Source organism: Balaenoptera musculus, chromosome 3 (genome assembly GCF_009873245.2).
Source record: "Balaenoptera musculus isolate JJ_BM4_2016_0621 chromosome 3, mBalMus1.pri.v3, whole genome shotgun sequence".
In the NCBI taxonomy this organism is placed as follows: Eukaryota; Metazoa; Chordata; class Mammalia; order Artiodactyla; family Balaenopteridae; genus Balaenoptera; species Balaenoptera musculus.
In genome coordinates, this window is record NC_045787.1 from 31,449,472 (window position 1) to 31,463,284 (window position 13,813).

At 41.6% G+C, this 13,813-nt stretch overlaps 1 protein-coding gene across 11 annotated transcripts in view; it reads right to left on the bottom strand.

Annotated features, from left to right (window-relative positions):
* Positions 1-3,682: 3,682 nt before the first annotated feature.
* DAB2 (DAB adaptor protein 2) overlaps positions 3,683-13,813 on the bottom strand; it is a 52,905-nt gene continuing 42,774 nt past the window's right edge. For 5 of the 11 annotated variants that reach the window (XM_036846623.1, XM_036846618.1, XM_036846621.1 and 2 more), the window contains 5 exons: positions 13,593-13,752; positions 8,513-9,145; positions 7,663-7,772; positions 5,386-5,421; positions 3,683-4,066 (listed from right to left, as the gene is read on the bottom strand). In XM_036846623.1, the coding sequence (XP_036702518.1) occupies positions 4,004-4,066; positions 5,386-5,421; positions 7,663-7,772; positions 8,513-9,145; positions 13,593-13,752 (1,002 nt within the window). In that variant the 3' untranslated portion in view covers positions 3,683-4,003. Of the gene's footprint in view, positions 5,422-6,980; positions 7,052-7,662; positions 7,773-8,512; positions 9,146-13,592; positions 13,753-13,813 lie in introns of all 11 variants that reach the window. The other 6 variants (XM_036846619.1, XM_036846622.1, XM_036846614.1 and 3 more) reach the window with 3 other exon arrangements.

Here is a 13,813-nt window from a genome sequence, read left to right on the forward strand (position 1 = left end):
AGTTGGGGGGGGTGAAGTGGCTGTGGGTGGGACACTGACAGCCCTGAGAAGTCACACTCTCTGAACCAGAACTTCCTTCCAACCCACACAAAACCCCACAAATGACCAAGAAACATTATCATATCTTTCTTACTAGTGTTCCTTCCCTGCATCAGCATCCATGTAATGCTGAAAATAACAATATAGAAGGAAAGAAAAAATAGGGCAACACGTAGTTTCTTTTTTTCTATCTTTTTTTACTCATTAGTGAGATGTGCTGGTAGGATGCACATGTGTCAAGAAGTGAATTAAAAACAGTTGAGTTAGCTTTGTGCCGTGTTTCTAACGGTTCTGGGAAGAATGAAATACGTGCAAATACATGTGCATATATGAGTGATGAAATACAAAAATTGTGTAATTTCAGTGATTCCACATATAAATTAAAGATTAGAGTTAAAATTCACGCTAATATTTTAATATTTTAATTTTTCTTTATTAGAACAACACTAAATGGCAAACAAAATACATCATGTTAAGAGAGAGATTTCAGAAGAAAGGAGATAGCTTTATATTTTATTGCCTTTAACGGCACTTTTTCCCCTGCTCTTTGAACAATGGATTTTTGCTCCATTTTTGTTTTTATTTTGCTCTGAGCCCCACAAATGACCCAGCCAGCCCTGCCTCTTCCTTCCTATAGAAGTTGGTAAAGTTAAAAGCTTGATTTCCCAGCCTCCCTTACACTTAGCAGTGGCGACGTGACCACATTCTGGCCAGCGAGCCATAGCTGAAGTCCACTGGAAAGGCTTGGGGAAAACCGAAATGCCTGGTTCGAGGAGCAGACATTGATTGTACTGCCTTTCCCCTTCTGCCCTACTTGAACAGTAATATCCTATTTGGTGCTATGCAGCCATCTTGTGACCATTAGGAAATAAACATAAGGAAAAAGCCAAAGGCTATAAAAGTTGGAGTGAAAAGCTAAGCGTCTGTGTCCTTGAGGGTCTTGTTGAGCTGCTGAGCCAACACCAGCAGGCATCAATCTAGACTTTTTTGTGAAAAAAATAATCCCCTACTAATTTTAGCCACTGTGAGCCTTCCATTACTCTTGTCCATTCATTACTAGTGGACTCGTGGGCCCTGAACTGCCTGCCTTGCCCAAAGTCTTTCATCAGAAGAAGAAAATTCTTCCTTCTTTCAGCCCTATTGTTTCCACCATCAAGGCTCTCTACTAGTTTCACAGGCCAGTGAGGGAGACAGGGAGGCAATGTCCTATTGACCCTTCCTTCTCTTCCTCATCCCTCTCTGCTATAGCTCCTGTGTTCCAGCACTCCTCTTAGCTGCTCCCAGACAAAAGGTTCTGTGATGATCCATCAGTGTAAGTAGGTACCTGGTGGAGGCAGCCTCAGACACACCCCAGAAACATCCAAAACCCAGACTCAGACCAGTCGGGTCACCCTGTAACTTTTGGACCGGCAGTAATTTCTCTTTCTTACAATTAAGGTAAGATAATAGAGATTGAAGTCAAGCAAATGAAAAAGAATTGACAGAAAACTCCACAGCTAACATCATAAGGAAAACTTAGTCTGGAGCCCTTCATAGTTGGAGGTTTTTTTTTTCTTCTTCTTCTTCTTTTATGATCACTCCATCTTTGGTCCCCGCAGAAGCCCAGTTTCCTTGCCACGAGAAGCCGCCACTGTCATCTCCCTGGAGACTGGCACTCGTATGATTTCAGCACATGGTAGAGGTCCAGTTATTAAGCACATACTTTCAGAGAAGCAATGGAGAACAAGGGGCTCAGTCTCTCATTAAGTGAGACGACACCTGGGTGGGCCTTGTCCATCAGCATTGCTGTAATTAGGACACGTTAACAGGGCCGCTGCCGCCACAGCCCGTGTGTGTCCATGTTTGGCATATCGACTTAGGACATGACATGTAGTTGTTTTTAATAGAAGGGGGTTCGTTAAAACATAGCATTTCCCAGCAAGAATTAGGCATTTTATTATTTAGCAATCTCCTCCAACGGTTATAATAGCTTAAATATTTACCAGGGACTGTTGGGGAGCTCCTGTCTTTCACTAAGAGACTTTGTATTGAAGCTATTCCAGGAATATGGGTCAGAGTCCTCACTTGTCAGCTTACTGCAGGGTCAACCAAACTCCTGAGTTAGCTATATCCTCTGTTCTTTCCCCTCGCTGCTGTCACAACAGGAAAGACACAGAATCATACTCTGTTTGGCTCTCGAGACATGACGGTTAACATTTTGACGGAGGAGTTTGAAATCACTGCCTGAAAAGATCTCCCTACATAGCTGAATGAGACCTCAGCTATGGTTCATTGTCCAGAACGTGGTCACATGGCCTCCTCAGATGAGCTGGAACAGTAGCAGATCCCACCTCGCAGAATTACAGTAGCAACAGAATGAAGTTATGTTGTGTAAATGGTAAAGCACTTCACAAATGCAAGGTTATTTTGAGAAAATCAATACCTTCTCCCTCTGTATTGCCTGTATGTGAGAGAAGTGGAGGCCCAGGCTGGCTGTTATAACAAAGTTCAGCTTTTAGCTTAGATTGATGTGATGCTTAAATGAAACCCTCTTCCGTGATGTGTTACCCTAAAAGCTGAATTCCTGGCTTACAGGTGTGAACACCACTGCTACTTAGAGACGCTAAAGAGGTCTGTTTCTACTTTGCAGGGACACTTCAGGAAGCACCTCCCTCGGCTTGGTCAACAGTAGTTCCTACTGCACTGAAGTGAATGTCATCCCTTGTACACACGAGCAAGGGTTAACTTCTGGCAAGATCTTGCTTAAACCATGTGGCAATATCACACAGGTTCAGTGGGTTAGATACACTGCAGAGCCACATAATTTGTGCAACCTGTGCTTATCAGCAGCTTTCTCCAGTTCATCTGTGGTTTACTGGAAGCTGTTTATGTGTGGGGTCTGTTTCTCTATATTCTACTCCTTGTCAGAAAGAGACCAGATGTTTCAGTTAAAGGGAAAGGTAAGGCCGTACTACCAAACATCCCCTAACAGTAAATGCCAATCAATGACACCTACTCTGTCAAGTTCGTCTTATTTCCTAGAGGAGTCAAGTTTAACACCAAGACTTCTACACTCAAGCAGGGTCTGCATTGGGGTCATCTTCCCTGTAGCTCTAGGTCTTCTTGAAATGAATGAGAGCCTTGAACTTTTTTAATAGGGGAGAGTGTTTAAGAGTGTCCTAGTGCTAAAGACATTTGAGCATCGGCCTGCCCACCTAACTCAGAAGCTCAGAAGCCTCTTCTGAGTAGCTTATACAAGTCTGGACCAGTCCACACAGTTGTGTTTTGATAAAGTCAAACATGGCTAACTAAAGAACAAGGGGAGGCAAAGGGTAAAAGGCATGAACCAACAGTTCACTAAAGAATGATTTTTATACTAGACATAATTGAGGTTGTTCTGGTACAGGTCTTATCCGCTGGACTCCCATTAAACTCCCAGGGAAGGACTATGTATAGGTCTGAGAGAGAAAATAGAAGCTTGAAAGGCATGAGACAGTAATTTACCTGTGGTCCTATTTTATGGATTTCCACTTTTTCATTTTTGTGACAATCCAGAATCTATTACAACTAACATTTGCTGACCTTACCCTGGTGTACGCTATACCTTGACTCTACTACGTCAACCGAAAGCAGGGGTCAAATGAACTGACGGTAACACATGAGATTCTGCCATTCCAGTTTATTGAAATGAGTAAATTTATAGCTTTCTTTGCATACAGAAAAGTGCACAGGAAAATAAGTATGTACAAAACAATTGTGTGGCTGGTCATCACTTTCAAAATTTTTCTACTTTCAAAAATTCAGTTCCCTAGAAATAATTGCCTCCAGTTAGCACATTTAGGTATTTGGACATATAAAATACTATTTCAAGTCTGTGTTGATAATGACTGAGTGGGAAGTCAGATGGAAAATGATGCCATACGTGATCAGCTATTATCATTCAACGTAAAACCACAGGACTTTAGCTCGGACTACTTGGAGCTAATCAGTAGAGGTTCATGAGGCCATCATCTTGTTTAGATCCTGAGCAGTCATCCTCTTCTTCCACCTAAAGATAACATTGTATGTGGTTGATTAACACCCACAAGAACCTGAGCACTAGGGGTCAAGAGACAACATTAAAAAACCCAACATAAACAAAACAAAACAAAACAAAACAAAACTCATATGGCAAGAACAAACCCTTTGAACTGTGCTGACAATAGGACTGAAAATGAACTGGAAAGGTTTCCAAGGTTATGAGGAGAAAAATATTGCAGGCATTAGATTTTTAATGATAACACCGCAGATTTTCCCCCCCCATTTATCATCCTACTAACTGTAAGAAAGACTGTGTGGCATCAAGAAAGCTTTCCAGTTACTTGATAAAGGCCTGGCATTACCCCAAGTAAGCACCTAACATGTTTGGCACTATCACATTTAACTTTGTGATGTGTTTCTCTTCAGAATACGGTCCTTCTTTGCTGAGTTGAGTTCAATTTTTCTTCAACATGAACTGTTCTTCTGGAACTTCAGCTCAGGAGGATGGCCTCCTATTCCATAGAAAGGATAAAGGTTGTGCCCATTTGCAATTCTAGTTACTGGGATTAGAGATTACTGAGAAGGCAGAGAGGCTTCAGATCTGTGAATCATTAGATTTTTTTGCCCCATAAAACTCTGTTGTTTGTGAAAGAGCGGTAATGTTATATAAACCCAGGAGTAAAAATGACTGAAAAGAGAATCAGAGGGAAAAGAAGAGGAGAGATGAAAAATGATTTTCCCTCATTTGCAATAGCTAGCAAGAGATTGGAGAAAGGACAATTTTGCCCTTGAGAGAAGAATAATGTTCAGAAAGAGAAGTTATATCTTTAAAAACGTTCTTAGGTGTGTTCAGAGTACCCAGAGAGAAACTGAACTTGCTTCCATTTTACTTTAAAAATGCTCTGTAAATGATGGTCTGAAGCAAGGTTTAAGAAGGTGCCTTGTTCTACCACAATCTTTAGGTTTTATGCTCTGAAACAGAACCCCGAAACACTCTGAACAGCAAGAATTTTAAAATTTATTCAAAACAGTATGATCTGAGGGGTTGTGGTGGCTGCATCACCCAGCCAGAGGGTACACAGCACAGTGTTCTAGAAGGTTCTAGGGACACAATAAACAAGGGTTCAAGGAGGGAAAACTACTTCATTTACATTTAAGCTAGAGAGTTTAGGTTCTTAATTTATTTAAAGCCATAGATTCAGTTTAGCTAAACAGAAAGTGGAAGGCATTCTACAAGTGGAAGAGGCAGCAAGAAATAAGGCAACAGATAATATGTCAAAGCTAGAACGAGGGCAGAGGTCAGGACTTGTCTGCTTATTAGCTTTGTCCTTGACTACTAAGGCCAACCTTTTTGTTCCTCTGGATAGTCAGTATGCCAAGTTCCTAGAGAAGTGTGGAGAAGAAAAAACCCATGGTTAGAAATTTTGGGTTGACTATCAATGTATTAAATATTAAGTTATTATTTAAAAATGTCAATCATAGTATCTCCTAGGACCGATTCAAGAGGATTGGATAAAATAGTCGATGTAGAATCTGTAATAAAGTGATTAACACAAGTGCTCAATAATGTTAGCTATTTTCTCCCATGGCAGTTGTCCTCCCTACCCCTCAGTCTATATATTTAGCAGGTTGACCAAAATTATCCGTCCTTCATGACCTAAAGAAGAAAGGGCCTCCAAAGATAACTCTAGTCAATTCAATTTAGCGCAAAAAATCCTCCTAGACTTTCAGTGCAGTTTGTTCCTTTCTATTGTTCGTGTGTGCCTCCCCTGGAGAGGAAGCAATAATGAGTCTCTGTCAAGACTTCTAGCCCTTCAACATCTTCCATATATTACGCTGCTTTATTAACAGTAGAAATCATCTGGACGCTTGTTAAAATGAAGCTTTTCCTCAGCACCGAGGGGGATTCCTTAGGGCTGGGGCCCAGGAATTGGCCTTTTCAGTAATCTCACTCGGTTCTCTGAAGCTGATTTTACGGAAAAGCACTTTCAGAAATACTGTAATTACAGAAGTGGAGTGAGGGGGGCTAATCCAAATTGCAAATAAACTCAAATCTTATTGTTGGTATCGGATTTAAGACATTTATCTATTTAAAAGAATTCAGTTCTACGTGGGTCAAGACATAGTTTGGTAGTCTCACTTGAATGGGGCAAGACTGCAAAAAAAATGGGTTTGGGTTCTTTTCATTCTTCCTGTTGTTCACCTCTTTCAAAATGCAGATAAGTCTCCTCTCCTCCACTAACTTCAACCTTTTAAGATTAAAGTTGCTTCCACTCACTGTTGAGAAAGAAAAACACCCCTCCCCCTTTCCCCTTCCTGAGTCTCAGTCTAAGGTGGTTACACACAATAACTCAGCGAGGATAAAACCCACCAGCAGACTCATGTGAGCTCATACTGCTTTTGACGGAGGTACCGGCAGCTGTCACCACTTTGGGATTTAACACCGCCAGACTAGTTCAGACTAATTTGAGGCCCCTCACTAAGAAATACGTATTGATTTGGGAGGCAGAAGTGTTGTGATCATGATCTGTTTGGCTGACCCGTTTGGTGGCTTCAGAAGGTCTTCAGATTTTGAAGCTTCTATAGAAAACTGAGTAATTACTAGGAAGCTTTGCAATCACTTCAATATGAAGGTCAAAAATCTAGAAGGCTGTTATGTGTTATATTGAGTTTTACTTCCATACGGAAGTGAAATATCAAAAACACAGGGTGACAGAAATCCATATCCATATGAGTACAGTACTGTTTTTTATAAGCATGAGAACTCTATTCATAAATGTCCAGCCTATTCATTACTGAATTAGTTAAGTATAGCGTTCCATATCTTTTACTTCTCCATTACAGAGATTTAACTTCTTTCCGATTCTAAAATTAAAATTTCACCCTTACCGCCATGCCACCCTTTTTCACCAAACCTAAGCTTAGCAGGATCTTCTACTTACAGAAGTTAGGCAAAAGGATTTCCAAATGGATCCCTATATACATCAGAAGATGTGGATTGAGGAGAAGCCATCTATGGAGATAAAACCATCTAGTCAATAACTATAATTACAATGATAAGAAAACACCTATAATTAAGACTTCTCAGATCCCTTTTAAAAAAATCACTTAGGTCACAGACTAATCAGATATTGTATGGGTCTATGATGATTTGTGTTTGCCTGCTTGTGATTGATGTGTGTGTGTGTGTGTGTGTGTGTGTGTGTGTATATATATATTATTTACATCAAAACCAAGTTTCAGAATTATGTTTGCCTCCCAATGCAAAATCTTATTTTTATGAGCTAAGTAATTATGGGTGGGAAATTAGGAACTTAAATCTTTGAAAAATTTTTAAAGATAGTATTTTGGCTCAATTTTCTTTCAAAGTGCTTTCCCGAGCTAGGTTAAGTGAGATACAAAGGAATTTTCTATATGATATTTGTTTCTCAAGTTCGGGAGAGTAGATCCTGCAAAAATAATCTTTCCCCAGTTTGAGTTGAGGTTTACACTGCGATGGTTCTCAATGATAAATCTTATTCAAATGTCCTTTACCGTCAAAGATACAAGCAAGGTTAATTCAGGAGGCGGTAACTCTATGTGGCATGTACTCTGGAGCATCATCTTCTAATAGTTGATACTTACAGAGGCTGGTGATGAACGGAAAGAATCTTTAGAGAAGGGGTTCTCAAATGCATTGTCAGCAGATTTGGTAACTGGCAGGGCACCTTGTCTGGGAGCTGGCTTTGGTAGTTCTAGAAGGTGAAAAAGTAGTCAGTAGACAAGCTTTCCCCAAATACCTGCACAAGTTCTCCAGCCAGGCTTATCTTAGAAGTTAAGTTCCATACTTTTGAAATTGACATCGATGGAACAAAAATCACCACCAAATATCAGGACTCCCAGTGATTATTACAGGCAAATTCATCCCTTCTTGGAAGAGGAAGCCATGCATATTCGCTTGAAGTGGAAGAGATTCAGAATTCCCACACTTAAAAGCACCTACATGGCAAACCTTCACCAAGCCTTGAGGCCAACACAGAAGTAAAAGCTCCGAGAGATTAAATCACTAATACAGTACAGCGAGCATTCAAATACTGGTTGCATTTTGAAGCTCTTTCGTTCTACCACACCGTTTTAACTTTCCTCATTAGATGGGTAGTACCGTCCATACATACCTACTCATGAAAAAATGAGTCCTTATCATACATACAGCCTCCAGGTGCCATGACCCATTGAATTTCAATAGCTCCTGGCAGCCCTTTTAAGAATTGTCACAAGAGGGCAGCATTGGGCCAGCCCTTAGAAACAGCTAACTAAGGTAAAGAGTTAACTCCATAAGGTAAATGGTTAAGTTGTCTCCATAACCCCTGCTAAGCAAAAAGAGCAAGAGTAAAGCTATTGGTGGGTCGGGAGAGGGTTCTTCTGAGGGACTCTGTGGGCCCATGTGACAGTGAAATACTTGTTGGTACAGTTGACAGAGAAGTAGGTAGCTTACCATTGATCTTTCTCAACAGTTGATTAGCGTCAAAGTCATCATGGTCTGCATTCTCCTGAGGAATGCCAACTTTGTTGTTGAAGTAGTTGGAGAAGGCACTTGAAGTCCCAGAGGAATTCTGTTCTCCTTTCCTTGCTGGCACAGTAGGTGGCTGCCGCAGTTGGAAGTCCTTAAACATTTCTTTCACTTCCTTGACTTCTTTGTCCCCAAGTGGGTCCAAGGCAACGAAGGCATCGCTGGAGACGTCCTTCGGAGGGCCAGTTCTGGGAGGTGGTTGAGGAGGAGTGACCAGGAGAGAGGAGAGCATAGAAGGGGGCTGGGCTGACACAGCAGGAGCTGGAAAAACATTGCTCTGAAAAGGATTCCCCAGCGGGCTGGTTGATGACCACGTATTGGGTGTCACGGATGCTGATGGGCCCCAGACTACAGGTGCTGGAGGTGAAGCTGAGGCTGCAAAGGATGAAGGCTGGTTCCAACCTGGAACAGCTGGGCTTGTGGTAAAGACGATTGGCTGACTGAATCCTGAAGGCTGACGAGCCATCATAGTGCCCGGGACCATTGTAGTGGATTGACTGAAGACTAAGGGTGCTGGGTTCCACGGTCCTGTCTGAGCAGATATAACTGGCACACCACCTGAAGGAAGGAAGTGGGATAAAGGACTTATCAGGAAACTAGCCTGAAGAGGATTCTTGAGTTTCAGAAAGTCAACTCTCCGGAGAGCAGTTTTAGAGAGCATCTACATGCCAAACCTTTATTAAGCCTTGAGGCTGACATGGCTTTTATTAGATTATTTCACTCTAAAGACGAATTAGCTGTAGCAAGCATTTAAATGCTGGTTGCATTTCGAAGCCCTTTCTTTCTTCCACACCTTTTTAAGTTTCCTCATTAGATAGATAATACAGTCCATAAGTACCTAGTCATAAAAAAGAAAATGAGCCCTTCTCATACGTACACTGATGTAATTCAAACAGCTAGAACAGAGCCTGTCAATAGCATGAACCTACGTGTTGAGTAAATACATTTACATATAGAAACCATGCTTGTTATGAAGTAAATTAATATAATCCATCAGATACTCTTGAGACACTGGTTTAATCTTTTCATTTGGCAACTGGCTCATGTCTGAGGTCTTATGGAGACTAACCATCAGGCATGTGCATTAGGCTTTAACATGCTTACATCCCGAAGAAACCATTTCAAAGCTTCCTTGCTTTTAAATGCGGCCAAGGTGGACACAGATATATAAAAGGATGATAAAATTTGGTTGATGCCAAGATAGTTTTAGACGTTTATATACAAAAATGGAGGAAAGGCTAGTTTTCCTAGGAGAGCTGTTTCAAATAAAAGTGCTTCCTGCCATGTGTCACTCACTAAACTTTGCCAGAAGTTAGAACAGAGTATTTAAAAGAGGAAGAGGAAGAGGAAGAGAGGGAGATGAGATAAAGTGAAGCAAAAAAACAAAAAAAACAACCCTTGCAATGTAACTAACCGCCTGTATCCAGGCATCTGCTCTTTGTGGGGAAATGGCTCTATCACCTGCACCCTTGCCATTGTTGATTTGTAATTCATTAAATCACTAAAATCTAGGTCTCGCCAATGTGTGCCCTCCTCTCCTTGAGAAGCTCATTCCCTACATCTTGTTCTGATACGTAGCACATTTTCTCTTCTGCCTCTTCCCAAGTGTATTAATGACACAGTTAAACTGTCACCACTAACAGAAAACCTAAATTCAGCCTCATACCTATTCACAAACGACACTGCTCTCAAAACCTACTTGCTTTGAGCTTTGGAGCAGAGCATCCTTTAGTTATGAACGTTCTCTAACCAAAGTAGGAGAAGGCCTTCAAACTTGGGTTAGGAATGTGTTTGTTTCCAGAGTGAGAAATATTTTTAAAATAATGTTCAGGGGCTGATATAGTAAGATGTTGTATCCTGAATTTTCTTGGGATTGGAGCTTGGTGTTACTTGACTCAACTGTCATCAGGAACAACAGCCATTTGGCCGTGAACACAAGGTGTGCTCACGAAGACTGCTGGGTTTCAGTGGTGGGTCATCTTACTAAATCAACATGCTTATTTTTGGGGTGAGGAAACTGGGTACAAGAATATGAATTATTACAATTGGGAGGGTCATAGTCTGTGACAGAGACTAAAACTCAGGCATACCACCTCCAAATCCAGCACCCTATCCTCCTGTTCTGTCTCCTTGGCATCAAGGAACAGAACTATATTTTTTATTAGAATGTTAATTCAAATACTTATTTGACATATACAGAAATTAGACTTCATGTACACTCAAGAGTATACATACAGGCAGACCTCAGAGATATTGCAGGTTTGGTTCCAGACCACTGCCATAAAAGGAATATGGCAATAAAGTGAGACACACAAATTTTTTGGTTTCCCAGCCCATATAAAAGTTATGTTTACACTATACTGTAGTCTAGTAAATGTGCAGAAGCATTATGTCTAAAAAAACAGTGTACATACCTTAATTTAAAAATACTTTATTGTTAAAAAATGTTAACCATCACCTGAGCCTTCAGCAAGTCATAATCTTTTTGCAATAGAAACATCAAAGATCATCGATCACAGATCACCACAGCAATATAAGAATAATAAAAAAGTTTGAAATATTGCAGGAATTACCAAAATGTGATGCAGAGACACGAAGTGAACAAATGCTGTTGGAAAAATGGCGCTGATAGACTTGCTCGACTCAAGGTTGCCACAAACCATCAATTTGTAAAAAACTCAGTATCTCCAAGGTGCAATAAAATGAAGTGCAATAAAATGAGGTATGCTTGTATTCCTTTCACAACCAATCAAGGGAACAGTTCTCTTAGATTCTATAATACAGGCTTCTAGAAGTGGGTTGAGTTTGAACAAAGTTATTGCTGGCATTTTAAAACCAATTACTTAAATTTTATTAACTGAAGCCAGAGTCACTCACTAATAATTTACACCAATTGGATGTACAAAAATTGGGTAGAATTTTACCATCTTTCATGTTGGATGACTTGCCTTCCCTTAGGAAAATGTGTGGCTTTAGTCCTAGATGGTATTAGTGGGAATGGTGGTAAAAGAGAAAAATACTTTTGCGAGGAATTAAAGGCTTTCCCAGTGTATACTTAGGCCAGCCTTCATTCCCATCTACCAGATCCCATGCATCACGTTTCTAAGATAGTTAAGGTCCTGCTGGAGAAAGGTTAGGAAAAAGAAAGTGTGGGTATAAAAAGTTACTTTTATTAACCTTTAGATGATAGATTAAAGCATGGGGCAGCTAGTCAAAGCCAAAGGCTCAGCTTTCTACAATGCCCTTTCCCCACCCCCAGTTCTCCAGAGAAAACGGTCCCCCAGCTGGGTCCAGTGGAAGCCAGACCTACAACCTTCCATGGCTTGGCTGAGGATCCCTGCTAGTGGACAGGGGCTATACTGTAGGGCTCAGTTTGAGTCCCATGTCCAAACTGGGAAGAATCATCAGTATTCTGCAGTTGTATACCCCAAGGCCTCAACAGGGGCACCTAGCCAAAAAGCTTCACTTCGTCTGAATAAATTAACAGTTATAGGGTCCAGCTGTATTTTCAGGCTGACTTGTCAAATATCGGCTGTAAAAATTCTTCGGGGCATTGATATGAAACTACAAAGCTCTGCGATGTGACCTAGTCGTAGGCGCTGCATGCAAGCTCTCTATCCTTCTGCAGGGAAAGCACCAACTAGCTCCACTTGAGGGTGGAGGAGAAAGGGATGCAGAAAGGGGAAGACCCCAAGAGATATGAAGTGCTTGGGGAGAGTCTCCTGATGGTGTAAATGCCAAGCAGAGACCTGGAACGAGTGGGCTTCTCACACCTGCAGGGATTTCAGCCACTCAGCAGGTGGGAAACAACCCTCCTGTTGCTACCACACTCCAGATATGATGGAACAGATCTAAGATGACAGAACCAAAATATTTTCCTTTGCCGGAAAACAGCAGGAAAAAAAAAGAGTCCTGATGATTGACTCAGCAGGAGGCAGAGAAAGCCAAGATCCCTGGTCAAATTTTACAAAATAGGGGAGAGTCTCCCTTCACCTATAGCCCCCCTCAGCCCCCTCCCAAGACAGAGTCTATTTGGAGCTTGTAGAGGAGCCAAGAAGTAGAAAAACAAAGAGAAGCTTCAGCGGGAGAGCAAAGACCATTGTCGGGGTTTCTGAAGACTGTTCCATGGAGGCAGGAGAGAACTGGAGGCTTTAGGCAAAGAGTAGCAGGGCCAGCCCTCGGCCGAGTGGCTTTCCCCAACGTCCTGCCACAGAGTGGCTCAGTGGCTTGCAGAGCTGGTGACACATTTTTGAATGACAGCTGCATCACCTCTCAGGTATCTGATAAAATTCCATCTCTTCCCTTATTTCTGTGTTCTTTTCAACTTCAGACTTCTATACTGTGGACTTACTAACTCTACTAAGGCACCCAACTAGCCAAAATACCAGCAAGGAGCTGCTAAGGCTTAAGTATTCAGAGACTGATCAGGATATATGCCTGTCTCACACCTACCATATGCCTAGAAACAGAACTGGGCTCAGAACCTGGCACTTTCATTCAATTACTCACACTTGCTTCAGATTTAACTTATAGCCCCCTCTTGGGGTGTATATCCCTTCCAAGAGGGATATTGGTTAAATAGGGGATAGGGCTTCAATTTAGTAATGGCAAATTGCATGGAAGACATGCATGTTGCTACTTTTTCAAATAGAGACGATAGACAAGGCTCTCTCATCTCAACCCTGTTTCTCCAATGAAGCTGGTCTGGGCTTCAGAATCCCTTACAATTGTCTTCAGTAAGCCATGACCAGTTGGTTCAGGTAAGTGCAATACTAAAAATGGATTTCTTCTCACATGCCAATTCAAGGAGTCAAATTCCAGTTACAAGTCAAGAGTACCTAATAGGGGTGGGTTGTTCAGAAGTAAAAGTGGGAGAAAGGCTCCCTAGGATGCTCAAATCTTATGCCCCAGGAACCCGTATGGATATGAAGTGCTCCCTCCTATGAATTACCATCTTAGAGTGAAAGTAACAGAGCCAAACCTAACTCCATCTCTAAACACCTACCTAGACCCCCAAGGGGCCCTACTGGGGCAGGAGCACTGGTTTTGAAGAGGTCCAGGGGGTTGGTCTGTAGGGTGGCAGGTTGTCCTGTAGATGTCTGGCCTGGAGGTTCTGAGACGGGAGGAGCAAAGATGTCTGATGCAAGTAAGTCTTTTGCTGGAGACTGACAGGGCAGAGAGGGACACAGAGGAGTTACTCAGGAACAGTGAAATACAGCTCTATTC